The following is a 16,620-nucleotide window of genomic DNA, read 5'->3' on the forward strand; positions in this document are numbered from 1 at the left end:
ACACATACATGGGATGTGTGCAAATAGGAGTTCTGCCGAGCAGAGGCGTCTGAGTGGTTGGTGGAAGGAAATGCAACTGTTCAGGTGCTATTTATCAAAGACATATATGTTATTGGGTGCAAAGATCCAGGTGACTTCACTTCTTGGAACGCTAACAGGGTGATCGATCATGTGATATCACCTCCTGTGATGTCATCATAGGATTGAAGGGCAGGTGAGGTCATTTCCACTATCCCAGGCATTTTGGTGAATCAGCGTTCATGAAAGAGGCATTTAAATATGCCAACTGTGTAAATAAAGTGGAAGTGGCAGTAGGGAGTAATAATCAAGACATTTAAACACCTCCTGGGCATGCATGAAATATAAAAATTAAAGAGCAGATTTTAGAGAATCATTGGTATTCCTCAGTGGTAAGAACACAGTGCGTGACAATATGATAAAGATAGCTAAATAATCTCAATGTATTAGAGCAGAGAAGGTAATCATTTTATAGGGGAGCCATAGTGAAAGGACAAAGGTTAATGAAGTAAGAATTATTGTGGGTGAAACCTTCCTGAAAGGAACTTCAATGAAAGAGAAATGCTAAATTGACTTTCTATTAACAGGACTTTTGCCCACTGACGAAGTTGTGAAGTGTTCACAATTTCAACTGCGGAATTTGAACTTCACAAACCCACTTATTTAAAATGGAGTTTGAGTGTTATCCAGTACCAACAAACCTTACTTGCCCGGGAATCATGGGTAGTTACAATACTAATTTGCTGATCCCTTTATCATAAAAAAAGATAATTATTTCAGGGCTTTGTGAATATCATTACTCCAGATTGGCTTGTGCGTCCTAAAAGATGTCATTTTGTTAAACCAAATACTTCCATAAATCCCATAATTCGTATTTTGTGGCCATCTCACAGACTCTGTATACATGTATTTGTTGAGATTCAAGATTATCTTGATTTTGGAGCAGTGCTTAATTTGTAACAAATATAAGTGCAGGTAATCCACGATCTTCTTAGGAGCTCACAAGCAGTGATTGTAAATGCTGTGACTGTTGAATCAGTAAACTGCTTAGTCCTAATTCCACCTCATGCCTACTTCTTCCACCACACAACCTTTCCTTTCTCGTCTTCATTTTGCAAGTTCTTATTTAACCATGCCATTTCTCTTTGTCACTGATTTCCTGTCTTTCGTGGACTGTTTTTTTCTCACTCACAGAGTTTGTAACACCAGTAGGACTGGTAACGTCTGTAATGGGGAAAATTTGTCCCAGTATAAAATGGAACCTGAGGGTGTTTTTAAGAAATGGGAAGTTACCAGAATCAATAACCAGTCCAATTCCCCTTGAGGTGCCTAATTTCTCCAAGACTTTTACCTGCAGATTTCGGCTTCTTTCAACAAGCTGAAATCTTCTGGTGAAAATGATCACACCTGCAGTGATCCAGTGGATCTCATAATTCTGCTGGGGCTGATAATGGCTATTAGCCGACCCAATGGAATTAAGTACCCACTTGTAAAGAGGGTCACAGTGTGGGAAAATGGTAATTTGAATCGACAGGCTCACATACAACTTGGAGGATGACACGTGTGAACTCTGTTCAGTGAGATTCTCCCGATCATAGTTTCCTCCATGTGACCTAGCTCTCATATCATGCTGCCATTAGGCTGACTGAAAATGGTAAAGCTCCTTCTAGCCAAACATAAAATCAAGAGAGAGGCTTAACCTTTCCTGTATCCGAAGATCTGCACTGGTTTTACATCAGTGCATGCCAATACTCAACAAAGTCTAAAAAATAGGAAATAAACAGTAGCTGCTGATGGTTTGGCTGTACAAAAAGTGTAGGACCTATATAGAGAATTGATACTTGGTTACCTATCTGTGGTCCCAGCTTACTGAACATCTTGTCCCTTTAGTATCCAGTAAGAAGACCAAGGCAAACAAGACGATGTGTCTGGCAGAATAACAAACGCGTGTGCAAAGAAAAGACCAACCCTTCCAGACCTGGTTTGTTCTCTGCTCTAAGTCATCATGAAAACACTCAGGTGATCTGATGGTCTCACTTTCTGGGTAGGTATGTTTAGCCCCTCAAAAAGCAGGAGCTCATTCACTTGAATGAATATATTCATTGTTGTTATATCAAACTAAAAACTCGGAGAAACAAAAATGAAAAATAATTACCATTTGAAGGAAACGCACATAATAGCAAAACAAGGCATCGAAATGCAATCCAGTACACCAAATAAGGGACAGATTTATGTCATGGGGGTGTCCCACCGTTTCACCATGGGGATGGAGTAAATAACTCTGTCCCCTTGGCGAAGAAGTCGCCCGCCTCATTTATGAAAGCAGCTATGTCAGCACAACGCAGCCCTGCAGCACAGAGTAATAATAATCTTTTTGTTACAAAAAAGAAATCCCAAAATGAGTCTTCTTCCATGGCGGGGAGAGCATTATAATGTTTTTATTGTTCCCTACTGGTGGTAGAAACAGTAAAAAAAATGACAATGTCAGCCCATCTAAATAGACAGAGTAGTGTCTGCTGTGGCCAAACATAAGGTGTGCCCGCTATTACATTTCACAGGCTTTGCTGTTGTTGCTACAGGGGGCACCTGACCTGAGCGTTGCCGTCGCTGCTACCGAGAGGAAGGAAACCACATCCCCCAGCCTGCCCTGCTCCCCACATCGCTGTCCTCGCGCCCGGAGGCGCCATAAAACCGCGACAGGTCCGGCGGAGCGGGGGCTTTGCTGTCGTTGCTCCAGGCGGCACCTGACCTGAGTGTTGCCGTCGCTGCTGCTGAGAGGAAGGAAACCACATCCCCCAGCCTGCCCTCCTCTCCACATCGCTGTCCTCGCGCCCGGAGGCGCCATAAAACCGCGACAGGTCCGGCGGAGCGGGGGCTTTGCTGTCGTTGCTACAGGGGGCACCTGACCTGAGCGTTGCCGTCGTGCTGCCGAGAGGAAGGAAACCACATCCCCCAGCCTGCCCTGCTCCCCACATCGCTGTCCTCGCGCCCGGAGGCGCCATAAAACCGCAACAGGTCCCGCTTCGCGGGATCGCGCGCGGGTCGCGCCGGGCTAAGCCCGGGCAAAGGGCGGGCCGTCTGTGGCCGTCAGGGGCAGTCAGTGGCAGGGCTGGGCCACCCCCCTTGATCCGCAGCCAACACATGCTTGCCAGACTTACAGCTACAGTGATGCGCACGTAATCGGGACTAATTGTGGACACGGCTGCTAAGATTATAATATTTATTCATGTCAGCGACACCATTTGACGCCCACGAGGATTCTTCATTATAAAATCAGCCCCTTGCTATATTGTGTGGGTGTGTTCACACTTTCCCCCTACGAAGTGAAGTGAGGTGAGTGCATTTTGTCAAATATGGGGAAACGATCTGTTATTTCATCAGCCCAGGGTCCCAGAAATTCTCCCATCATCTCGTCGTCTCTAGAAAACATGCTAGAAAATGCCTTCATGTTGGTTACGTCTGAAATCGAAGACACGGAACGGAGACTATCTTTGGGACAAATCACATTGTCTTCACCTCATGGCTCTGATAATGATGATCCTATAACCCCTGTGCCGTTAACACCAAAAATAATCGTTACTAACCCCATTTATCAGGAGAGTTTAACTGGGACTTTAGGGGCTAATAAGAAAGTTACTACTATTGTCGAAACAGCTGATTCTCAGCAAGCAACTGAAGTCGTCCCCCACATTGCCAACCCGGCTCCAAATTCCAAGACTACTGGGGGGAAAAGGAAGTGCGGCAATACCAAAGTGCCACAGCCAAGAGGAAACAACCCCCTCGCAATAACAAAATTCAACCAACCCCTCAGAGCATGTGGTTACGAGGGAAAACCATAGCAAATGGGGGGTCAGCTAACGCAAGCATACATTCACATGGCCCAACTATTAGCACTGTGGATTTAACCACCTCCATAGCAGAAACTATTTCCTTGTGCACACAAACTGAGTCAACATTTGCAAATAGTATGCCGGGAAGATCAAATGAGAACTTAATTGATACTATTGTGGATTCCACTTTTAAACAACTGAAAAGTCTAATGGATAAACAGTTTAATCTTATTTTTAAACGTCTGGATAGATTGGAGAGCCTAGTCAAGAAAGAAGACACCAAAAGGAAAGGGACTACTATCATTGATCAAATTAGGGGTGAACGCTTATTAAAAGATATGGAGGCTATTAATAAGGGTACCCAAGGGGGAAGTGGCACATGCACCATACCAAGTGTAGTTAACACATGTGCAAAATGTAATGGTAATAATGAGAGCTTGCTCCGTAATCCTATAATGAGTAATATGGTTGGAACATCACCCTTGCCAAAAGCACCCGTGACCAATAAACCTCCTCGCCACACCCCACTCCCAACAGTAGCCCCTCCCATCCCCCCTGAGATAGCATCCATAAATCTAATGTCACACACTAATCATGAACCTACTCCCTTTACCCGGACTAAAAAACATGCAGACGCGGTACTTAACTTGCCGCCAGAAGCATGTCCTTATGTTTTAATCTTAGCCGGAGTACCACCCCTGCACGAAAACCAAAGTGAGTCTTGGGACCAACTCAAGAACAAGTGCATCGATTGGCTATCTAAGTTTAAGGGGACGGGTATGGAAATTGCAAACAAAATCTTGATGGTGAGACGGGTGGGTTGGGTTGGACCCTCGATTAAAAATATCACCGGCGACTGTATAGTTATGAACTTTAGGTATCCTTTTCTGGTAAAAAGTATATTAAAACGTAACATCATTCATCCTAGCATTGCAACGGCTATAACCTCTTTACCATTGGGTTTCTTTTATAGACCACCCCAAAGAACCCATCATCCTGTCACTCCGATATATCCTGTACACAACCGGTTTGATGTCTTGACCGATCTAGAAGGACAGGATTGACTTTCAAGTAAATTCTTAAACATTGTAGCACAGCCTCGGGAGGCATCAACAGCTAATCAGATCCCGATCAAATCTAGCCTTATCGAGAACTCTCGAATAGCTTGTTTGGCAGAGCGTCCCTCCCCTTGTACTGTTACCTGTGAACCTATGCCCTCTGATCAACATCTAAAAATACTAAGCTGGAATGTTGCCGGCCTAAAATCTAAAATGAACATTGTAGAGTGGACCACAATGGTCAGTACCTTCGATGTTTTAATGTTTCAGGAGACATGGAGTACTAGTAGTCTGTTACTTGAAGGTTTTGCTTGTTTTAATAGTACTGCCTCTAGCCCTGAAGCCGGTCGACCTAGCGGGGGCCTATCCACATGGATAAAGATTACCGCAGGAAGTAGCATTAAACCTTTGAAACAAATGACAGTCACTTTCAGGCTACAATGTACTCGAATGGGATCACGATATGTTTTATAAACTTTTATAATAATGATTTTAGATCGCTGCCAAATAGGAATTTTATCACCTTATTTGAATTTATTGACAATATGCTAGAAGGAAATGGGTTTGGCAAATTAGATGGAATCTGTCTAGGGGGTGATTTTAATGCACATTTGCACAAAAGAACACACAACACCACAGCCATATCTCCCCCTGTAATTCCCTGTAAAAGAGGGGAAGAATTGTCCAATTATTTATCCTCTAGGGATTTAACTAATGTCATGGATAAAGCCGGTGGAACACCCGATAGAGACCAACTGCCCACCTTTAGAGGGCGTGGTTGTTCATCAACCATCGATTACGTTTTTATATCATCGGCCCTCGAGAATTGTCTAGTTAAGGCTGAAGTCTTATCAACCAGCCATAGCGACCATAACCCAATCATGACAATCATTAAATTTGCTAATAATTTTACTAAACGAAAAGAAATAGGGGCAAGGGATTTGGTCGCATCCACTGACAAACTCAAAGTAATATGGAAGGGCATAGATAATAAGGCTTTACTCGCGCGGATCATAAAATCTTATCCTCTAATTGTGGAAACGTGTCTGTCTAGCGAAAGCCACGACATAGAGATTATCGAGGCCTTTACTGGATTATGCATTGGCATTAAACAGGAAATTTCTAAACCCATTAGGCAACAAAGCAAGAATAATAGATGGTTTAATGGGACTTGCTCACGGGCTAACCGGGACCTTCGCAGGGCATTGGCCCAAAAACCCAGGGACACGACTCTGGTTACGGCCTTGAGAGGACGTTATAAAGTAGCAATTAAACTACGTACCGATGAAATCCTGAAGGAGAGGTGGGATTCACTTGCACGCACTGCCGCACTTAAAGATGTAACTGGGTTTTGGGGCGAGGTAAAAGCCCTACGGTCCATGGGATCCAACCTAACTCCCATTAACTGTAATATACCTAGCAAGATATGGGAGGAGCATTTTGCAAAAATATATTCAGCCCCAGTAACATCTATTGACTTTTCCCGCCCAGCCACTAAGGTTGCCATATCCATTTCAGAAGTAGAAGATGCAATTAATCAAAGTGCAGGGAATAAAACCCCAGGCCCTGATGGTTTATCGATTGATCTCATTAAATCTGAACCTGATTTCTGGTCCCCTTTGCTCTGCAACGCTTTTAATAATCTGTCCAATACTATAATCCCAGAAACCTGGTCAACTAGTATTATCGTACCTATCTTTAAGAAGGACGATAGATTAAACCCCAGTTGTTACCGCCCCATATCTTTAATAGATAATACACTGAAGATTTTGGGTAGAGTACTCTTCAATAGAATCAGGCTTTGGGCAGAGGAAAATCAAATTTTACATCCTTGTCAGTTGGGATTTAGGAGCAATGTGGGAACTGTTGAACAATGTTTGAATCTAAAACTCATATTAGGCAAATACACTGTAGCCAAAAAAATGCCTCTGTACTTGGGCTTTATGGATTTATCGTCAGCGTTTGACTTTGTAAATCGATCAAAACTATGGGAGATTCTTTTAAACTATGGATTAGACGAGACTCTCGTCTATTTTCTGGCACATCTGCACAGAGACCTAAAAGCTCGTGTCAGGATAAATAACAAAGGTGAGGTCTCCGGGGATATTTTAATTGGCAGGGGGGTGAGACAAGGTTGTGTCCTGCCCCCCCTACTTTTTATCCTTTATATAAATGAATTAAATAAATCCCTGTCTAAATTCACATGCGATGTGCCGAAAATTAATGGGAAATTACTTCCAGTACTCCTATACGCAGACGATGCGGTCCTGATGGGCCGCACACCTAAAGCACTTCGCACTTTAATTAGGGGCTTCGTTTCCTTTATGGCTGGTCTGGATCTGTGCACCAATTTTAAAAAATCGTACATTATGTCCTCTGGACCCAACAAATATCGCATTAATCACATAGCAACGGGAAACAACACCCTAAAAAGCACTAGCACTTTTCCGTACCTGGGTTTGACTTTTTAAGACTCCGGCACATGGTCAGCACATGCAGCCTATGGTAGAAACAAACTTGCCAAGGCAGTCAATTCCATTATTAGCTTACGACAACCAAAGAGGGCCGAGGTTATGATGCCCCTAATACAGATCTATAAATCACAATGCCTACCTACCGCAACATATGGTGCCGAGGTGTGGGGGTATACAAATTGTAGTGGCATTCAAACAGAAGAAAATAGATTCTGTAGAAAGGTTTTGGGGGCACAAATCTCATCGCCCACCTACATATGTCATAAAGAGCTAAACCTGTATTATGTCGAGGACTTTATTAAATCTCGGCCAGCTTTGTTCTGGCTGAAGATATGGCAAAACCCGGCTGCAATTTTAACACAGGAAATAATTAATGACTGCCTTAAATGTGATAGGGGCATTTTGATACCTTGGCTTAATGCGGTTAAGAACAGTTTAGCTAGCATAGAAATGGAACATATCTTTTTCCACCGTCTAAACATAGAGGGCATAAATATCAAGACCATGAGAGAGGCATTATATGACTCTTCCCGAAGGGAAAGAGAACACTCAGAGCTCCATAAACCATCAATAATCAGATATATTTCTATCTCGTCCTGTTCTGGGTACAAAAAAGACATGTTACAGGAATACCTTAAGAGAAACATTGGAAGATGGAATAGGAGCCTGCTCTTTCGCCTTAGGGACGGGAGCATAAAATATTCACTCTGCTTCCCACTTGGTTTTAACAAAAATCTAGAGCACTTGCTCTGCCCATGTGGAAATGGACAAAAACAAACAACTTTACATTTTCTGCTTTTTTGTAATTTTTATATTAGATATACTAAACTGTATTTGATTCCCTATTTTAAGTCATATGCCACCACTGATCACAAAATGGCATATAATGAAATATTGCGGTTAGGAAGCGACGCGATGATTCTCAGAGTAAGCTCATTTTTGCAATCTGCGGTACGTTCACGGAGATCGATGGATATCTTATAGATTGTATTCTATTTGATGTCTTTGATTATCCAACTTATCGCTTATAGCTTACCCATCTGTGCATCGATATAGTTTGGCTGTTATATGAATAGTGTTTATATGGAAATTGTTAGCACTTTATTGCTAGTTTGCACAACCTTTTTGACACCGACAAGATCACCTGGTCAAGTTTCATCTGCCTTTATTTAGTGATGATAATTTGTATCAAAAAGACATTATAACTCATTCTTGGATTGCTCGTTTGCACAAAATGTGATAGTTGATGATGTTTATTGTTATGCACATTGATCCTATTTGTACCTAATGTCACTTTTGCACAGGTCATTAATAATATTGTCATGAAATCGATTGTTTTTATGATTGTTTTTATGTTTTTATGACTGTATTTTATATCTTATTGGTGGTGATGATTTGTACTTTTATGGATATCCTTTATCCGAATAAAGACCATTTGACTTGACTGACTACATTTCACAGGCGGCCCACTATATTGACAGGGGGGGAACTGGGGACGGATCACTGACATAATATTGTGCTAACAATACTATTGACAAAAGTATTGTGTAAACAGATGTGGTTTACCACAATTTTGTGCTTCTATACTTATAATTTTAGGTAGAGAAATGTCGGAAAAGAAAATGTAGTTGACAATAATATCGACCAAAAGAGGGAAAAAATAAATATATATATATATATCCAAATCAATAAATATGACGATCACGCAAGGGCTAGTTCTTCACCAGATCTTCTTTATTTTATTTACGCGTTTTGCCTGTCGCAGCAGGCTTGCTCACACACTAAAAAGTGGGTCAATGTTACGTATATGCATATGGGAGTTTAAGAAACAGAAAAGAGACTTCCTTAGTCATATCCCCATACCAGTTCAGTTTTTTGTCGGCCATCTTGAGCTAGTACAATACAAGCATTAGACCTATATACAGAATATGTGCTTTTTTCTTTTTTATGACATAGTGCCAATAGGATAATGGTCAAACATTATCTTTTCTTAAGTGTTATAAAAAATATTTCTCTCCTTCGTATGACATAGTGCCAGAAAAATGGGGGGGGAAAAAATTCAGAACCATCTGCATTTATCTTCTCTTAATATTTGTCAACATAGTGTCCGATATAGTTGGTGATTTGTAAACATAATTCCCTTTTACTATAATTGTTCTTCCTAAAAACATAAATTTCATCCTTATCTGACATGATGTTAGAAAATATATGTATATGCTATATGCAATTGTATTTTTCTTATGGCAAACATATGACCTTTTCATTCTTTTGACATAGTGCCTTTAGAATATACAATCATTCAAGTCAATCAAAATTCTCCTTTGTTCTTTATTATTGACATGGTGTCTAGTATTTTTTAGAAAAAAACGCCATTCACATTTGTATTAATTGTCCGTACACTAAAGCACAGTAATTCATACACTTTATGCTATTCCAACATACTGTCAGATCATTAATATAAGTTCCTCTAATTCTCGTATTTTCCTGTACGTAACTAATTATCCCGACCAAATTAAAGGTCAACACCTCAAACCGATAATTACATAAACATACACCCATTAATAGTGCTACCTATTTCCCAATTAGATATCCAGAATAGAACATATACATATTATTATGAACATGCAAGTTCTCTTATCTGTGGTATACTGATTTCATATATGTTGATATGATGTTCTTGAAGAAAAGGGTAGGGGTGAATCTCGATTCCCTTTCTGGAGTCGGCCCCTTCCTTTCCTCCTATATTAAAATAAAATATAATATAAAGAACTATTAGTATCTAATAGTACAATAAAAACATCATCAATAATATTTTCACACATACGTTTCATCTAATTTTCATCAAACTCTATCACATGACTTTATTTTTTCTCTGATCATAAACCTCATTGTTCTCTTAAATGAATACTTAATTCTTCATCCTGATTCAGACCTGCTGGATGTTTACTCTGTAAATGAATAATGTGCCATGATTCCCTTTGTCTAAGTTGTAACTCTCTGTTGCCACCCCTTCTATTATATTCCGTTTGTTCTATTGCATAGAAGGATAGCAATGAGCTGTTTGACAAATGGTATTTGGCTAAATGTCTGGCTACAGGATACTGTGGGTCTTTGTTGTTTATTGCCCGCATATGTTCCAGAACTCTTTTTTTAACTGCTAAAGTCGTGCTTCCCACGTATCTCAGAAGGCATGGACATTCAAGAATATAGACTACATAGGTAGTTCTACATGTCAGAAATTGTTCAATATTTTTTTCTTTTGTTGGTGTACTATATTTTTTCCGCATGTGACTGTTGCGGCAAGCCTTAGTGTCCGCAAGGAAAAAACCTTTCCAAGTTTAACCGTATATTCATTTGGGTTTTCGATATATCTCCTTTCATGAGAATATCCTTTAGATTTTTACTTTTTCTATATGTTATTAAGGGACGTTTAGGCAGATCATTCACCAGAGTTGTCTCACATTTTAATGTATTCCAGTTTTTATTAACAATTTTCACAATATTGTTTGACTCTGCGTTAAAAGTGGGAATAATTCTAGGTTGTTTTTCCCCATCAACTTCCCCCTTAGATTTTTCTATAAGGGTTTGTTCTCTCTGAATATTTTTCACTTTTTCTACAGCTCTCTCCAATACCCACTTGGGATATCCTCTCTCTCTAAATCTTTCCAACATAATGTCTTGTTCAATGTGAAAATCTTCCATGCTACTACAGTTTCTCCTTGCTCTAAGCAGCTCACCAAAAGGTATGCTCCATTTCAGAGTTTCCGGGTGGCTGCTTAGAGCATGGAGAAGGCTGTTGCCAGCTGTTTCTTTCGCATGTAACTTAGTACATATCTTGTTCTGGTGAATTTCAACCACCAGGCCAAAAAATTCAATAGATACCTTGCTGATGTTATATGTTAACTGCAAATTATAGCTATTTACATTCCGTTTTTCAATAAATGTTATGGCTGATTTTTCGTCTCCCTTCCAAATAATGAAAAGGTCGTCAATGTATCTTAGCCATTTAATTATCCTTTCTCCTGTTTCTGTCTGATCCAAAACCTTTTGTCCTTCCTCCTCCCACACCCCAAGAAACAAATTTGCAAAACTTGGTGCAAAACAAGTCCCCATTGCTGTACAGAGAACTTGTTTGTACATTTGCCCATCAAATAGAAAAATATTATGGTGCCGATCACGATCCGGCAAAAACCGGGTACGAACCGTCGGACGGAGCATAATCTCCGCCCGACGCGTACCCAGTCGTCAAATTTTACAAACAAGGAATTACGATTCGCACGGGTACACCATTACCGTACGAATCGTAAAAAAGCCCAACCGAACAAAAAACACCTACCAATGCGATCCGGGAAAGCGCCGACCTGACGTCGGGACGCACGCAGCCAGCCATTCACGACCCAGGAATCACGATTCGCACCGACGTCACCCCGCACGGTGAATATTTTGCGGCAGCCAAAAACTGCCGGGAAATCAGGACGACGCGAACAAGGACCACCAGTACGCGACGGACAGACGACGCCGCGAACAAGGAGGACCAGTACGCGACGGACAGACATGGACCCGAACCTATGAGTCATCCCTGCCCTCATAGCAGTACACCTCCTCTACAGGTTACGACGCAGACGCCGCAGAAGGTCAGAATAACTAAGGGAGGGGGGAAAGTGGGGTGGGGTGAGGGTGGCACGACCAGGGCAGGCCACAAAACAACCACATGAGTCACACACCACACATGGCCTGGACATACCTGACTCCCATGCCCTGGTCACCACGAGGGGGTGGGGGCGTGTCCTGATAAGCCAGCGACCGCCACAACGGAAGTCCGTCACCACGCGAACCGGCAACACAACCAGACAGGTACGTCCCGTACCCACGCCTGAAGAGCGTGGGTACGAGTCGGACCACGCCCACACACGTCACCCCAACAATGGCGGGACGGATCGCACCCACGTGGCAAAGGCCTGGGTACGGGCCGCACAAACATCACATAGCGTGGGGACGGATATGTATGGACCCTACCCCCACCACGTATGCAAGGAGCGTACCCCCCACCCCAACAGTGTAAGTACGACCCGTACCCCCACCCGCGTATGCATGCAGCGTACCCCCCATGCCAACAGTGTAAGTACGACCCGTACCCCCACCCGCGTATGCATGGAGCGTACCCCCCATGCCAACAGTGTAAGTACGACCCGTACCCCCACCCGCGTATGCATGGAGCGTACCCCCCATGCCAACAGTGTAAGTACGACTCGAACCCCCACCCGCGGACGTACGGAGCGTACCCCCCATGCCAACAGTGTAAGTACGACCCGTACCCCCACCCGCGTATGCATGGAGCGTACCCCCCATGCCAACAGTGTAAGTACGACCCGTACCCCCACCCGCGTATGCAAGGAGCGTACCCCCCATGCCAACAGTGTAAGAACGACCCGTACCCCCACCCGCGGACGTACGGAGCGTACCCCCCATGCCAACAGTGCAAGTACGACTCGAACCCCCACCCACGAATGCAAGGAGCGTACCCCCCACCCCAACAGTGTAAGTACGACCCGTACCCCCACCCGCGTATGCATGGAGCGTACCCCCCATGCCAACAGTGTAAGTACGACTCGAACCCCCACCCACGAATGCAAGGAGCGTACCCCCCACCCCAACAGTGTAAGTACGACCCGTACCCCCACCCGCGTATGCAAGGAGCGTACCCCCCATGCCAACAGTGTAAGAACGACCCGTACCCCCACCCACGAATGCAAGGAGCGTACCCCCCATGCCAACAGTGCAAGTACGACCCGTACCCCCACCCGCGGACGTACGGAGCGTACCCCCCATGCCAACAGTGTAAGAACGACCCGTACCCCCACCCGCGGACGTACGGAGCGTACCCCCAGCCCAACAGTGTAAGTACGACCCGTACCCCCACCCGCGAATGCAAGGAGCGTACCCCCCTGCCCAACAGTGTAAGAACGACCCGTACCCCCACCCGCGGACGTACGGAGCGTACCCCCCATGCCAACAGTGTAAGAACGACCCGTACCCCCACCCGCGGACGTACGGAGCGTACCCCCAGCCCAACAGTGTAAGTACGACCCGTACCCCCACCCGCGAATGCAAGGAGCGTACCCCCCTGCCCAACAGTGTAAGAACGACCCGTACCCCCACCCGCGGACGTACGGAGCGTACCCCCAGCCCAACAGTGTAAGTACGACCCGTACCCCCACCCGCGGACGTACGGAGCGTACCCCCCATGCCAACAGTGTAAGAACGACCCGTACCCCCACCCGCGGACGTACGGAGCGTACCCCCAGCCCAACAGTGTAAGTACGACCCGTACCCCCACCCGCGAATGCAAGGAGCGTACCCCCCTGCCCAACAGTGTAAGTACGACCCGTACCCACACCCGCGGACGTACGGAGCGTACCCCCACCACACCAGTGTCAGTAGACTCGTACCCTCACCTCGAATGCATTGTGCGTACCCCCACCGTGTATGTGCCAAGCGCACATATCCAGAAATCGGAGGTGTGTGTGCAGAGTCCACCCAGCAGTGCCCTGAGACAGGAGGGGTGGGTGCAGAGTCCTCCCAGCAGTGCCCAGACACAGGAGGGGTGGGTGTGGAGTCCTCCCAGCAGTGCCCTGACACAGGAGGGGTGGGTGCAGAGTCCTCCCAGCAGTGCCCAGACACAGGAGGGGTGGGTGCCTATCACTCCCAGCAGTGCCCAGACACAGGAGGGGTGGGTGCAGAGTCCTCCCAGCAGTGCCCTGAGACAGGAGGGGTGGGTGCAGAGTCCTCCCAGCAGTGCCCAGACACAGGAGGGGTGGGTGCCTATCACTCCCAGCAGTGCCCTGACACAGGAGGGGTGGGTGTGGAGTCCTCCCAGCAGTGCCCTGACACAGGAGGGGTGGGTGCAGAGTCCTCCCAGCAGTGCCCTGAGACAGGAGGGGTGGGTGCCTATCACTCCCAGCAGTGCCCAGACACAGGAGGGGTGGGTGCAGAGTCCTCCCAGCAGTGCCCTGAGACAGGAGGGGTGGGTGCAGAGTCCTCCCAGCAGTGCCCAGACACAGGAGGGGTGGGTGCCTATCACTCCCAGCAGTGCCCTGACACAGGAGGGGTGGGTGCAGAGTCCTCCCAGCAGTGCCCTGACACAGGAGGGGTGGGTGCAGAGTCCTCCCAGCAGTGCCCTGAGACAGGAGTGGTGGGTGTGGAGTCCTCCCAGCAGTGCCCTGAGACAGGAGGGGTGGGTGCAGAGTCCTCCCAGCAGTGCCCTGACACAGGAGGGGTGGGTGCAGAGTCCTCCCAGCAGTGCCCTGAGACAGGAGGGGTGGGGGCCTATCACTCCCAGCAGTGCCCTGAGACTGGAGGGGTGTGACACATGTGTGTGAGGCCAGAATTATCCACATGCATACTGGCTACAAGGGAACATGTCCCCATGAACTCATGTCAACAGACTCCACACACAAGTACAGTGATCACCAAGGATGCCACGATTGTCGCAGGTGGAGACATGGCCCTGCATGCATGGCCAAAGTAGAAGGGCTCCGTCACACACACAGCTCATGTAGACACAGCTCTGCGCTAAACATTGGGAACACCCTGCAGGGAAGAAAGCTGGGTACACAGAGGAAGGAATACACCCTTGGACAAGTGCACCATGCAGTAACTGCCTACATGAACAAAGAAAGTTAGCCAACACCTTGTGATGGCACACAGATCACAGGGTCCCACCAATGAGCAGTACACTACTACATATCCCACACACCCAAACCCTTACACACCACCCAAAACCATGTAGCAGCCCCACCAACACCAATACCAGCATAGCAGTAGTGTGATAATGAAAACAAAATTAAGCTTTATTCAGCAGGAGCACAATGTCCGTGGATCGCAGGCAGTTCAATCTTCACAAAGCCCATAGGGCAGTCAATGATTCTCAGCTGGATGGGGGACACAGTGGGATGCGTGTCCCCTACCTTGCCTGCACAGTCAAATGGCATCGTCTTCCACACTGGTGAGGGCATCAGGGGGGGGGGGAGCAACAGGCACCGCAGGGACATCAGGGCAAAGGGGCGGCGTTGTGGGTGCAGGGATGGAGGAGTCCACCACAGGGGGTGGGTCAGTGCCAAAGGCGGAGGCCAGGATGGCACTACACACCTTTGCAAGGTCCTCCAGGGAGTCCCCTGCACCCGAAGGGACCTCAGGCCCCAAGGAGGGGGGGGGGTCAGAGGGATGGGTCGCAGCGCCACCGGGGGGAGGGTGGAGACAGGGGGGGAGACTCAACCACCCTGACCGGGGACCTCCTTGACCGCTTGCGTGGTGGTGTAACTGTGGGGCTCAGGGACAGAGCGGCCATGAAGGAGTCCTTGGGGGAGATGTGGCCAGGAGAGCTGAGGGGAGGGGATTTGGAGGGAGTGGACTGGGTGGAATGCGGACTCCCACTATGGCTGCGTGTCACACGTTTGCCCCCCGACCCAGTGGGTGTGCCTACCTCACCCTGTGTGTGCGTGTCAGGAGGAGTGCGGTGGACCTTCCCTGCTGGTGTGGTGCCCGTGTCCGTTGATGTGGGTGCATGCCGACGTCTGGGTGTACGTGTGACAGGCATGGGAGTGGGAAGTGTGGATGGGGCAGGGGTAGGTGGGGGGAGGTCGCGCTGCAGGAGACCCACTGCTGCAGTCAGTGTGGAGTCGATGGACCTCAGCAAGTTGCGTTGGTCAGCCTGCGATGAATGAATGCCCTCCAAGAAAGCCTCGATGTTGGTGAGGGTTTTGCCGTGGGCATGGAGGACATTAAGGATCGCAGCCTGACCAACCTGCAGTTGCCGCTGGATGTCCACAGACTCAGCATTGGCGGCAGCAGTGGAGACAGGGGCAGGGGGTGCGGTGCCTGGCAGGAAGGAGACATGCTGTGACCGGGCACGCTGGGAAGGGACACGAGCAAGTGGGAGGCGGCTGTTGGAAACTGAGGGGGCGGTGCGAGGTGTTGTTCCGCTGTCAGCTGCTGGTGCAGCCTCCGCCCACTCGGAGACATCGTCCCCGGACCTGTCAGCTTCGTAGTCTGATGTGCCAGTCGACAGGTCCTCGGCCACACTCTCCTCCGCCTCTGTCCCACTCGATGTGCCAGACCCGATGTCACGGCTGGCACTGGTGCTCGGTCCCTCCGCCTGGTCTGTGTCCATGTCTCCCTCTGTGTCCCCCGACGATGCTGTGGGCAGGTTGGAGAGACAGAAATTATTCAGACACCTGTACA

At 46.8% G+C, this 16,620-nt stretch overlaps 1 protein-coding gene across 3 annotated transcripts in view; it reads left to right on the forward strand.

Moving 5' to 3' along the window:
• The window catches only part of LOC146796219 (cathelicidin-1-like), a 211,340-nt gene that overhangs the window by 51,133 nt on the left and 143,587 nt on the right, over nt 1-16,620 (forward strand). Inside the window, exon 4 of one of the 3 annotated variants that reach the window (XM_085628724.1) lies at nt 1,909-2,062. The exons of the other annotated variants lie outside the window; for them this stretch is intronic. Coding sequence (XP_085484850.1) covers nt 1,909-2,046 — 138 coding nt within the window. The 3' untranslated portion in view covers nt 2,047-2,062. The remainder of the gene's footprint in view (nt 1-1,908; nt 2,063-16,620) is intronic. 3 annotated transcript variants of the gene reach the window in all.

Source organism: Triturus cristatus, chromosome 10 (assembly GCF_964204655.1).
Source record: "Triturus cristatus chromosome 10, aTriCri1.1, whole genome shotgun sequence".
Classification (NCBI taxonomy): domain Eukaryota; kingdom Metazoa; phylum Chordata; class Amphibia; order Caudata; family Salamandridae; genus Triturus; species Triturus cristatus.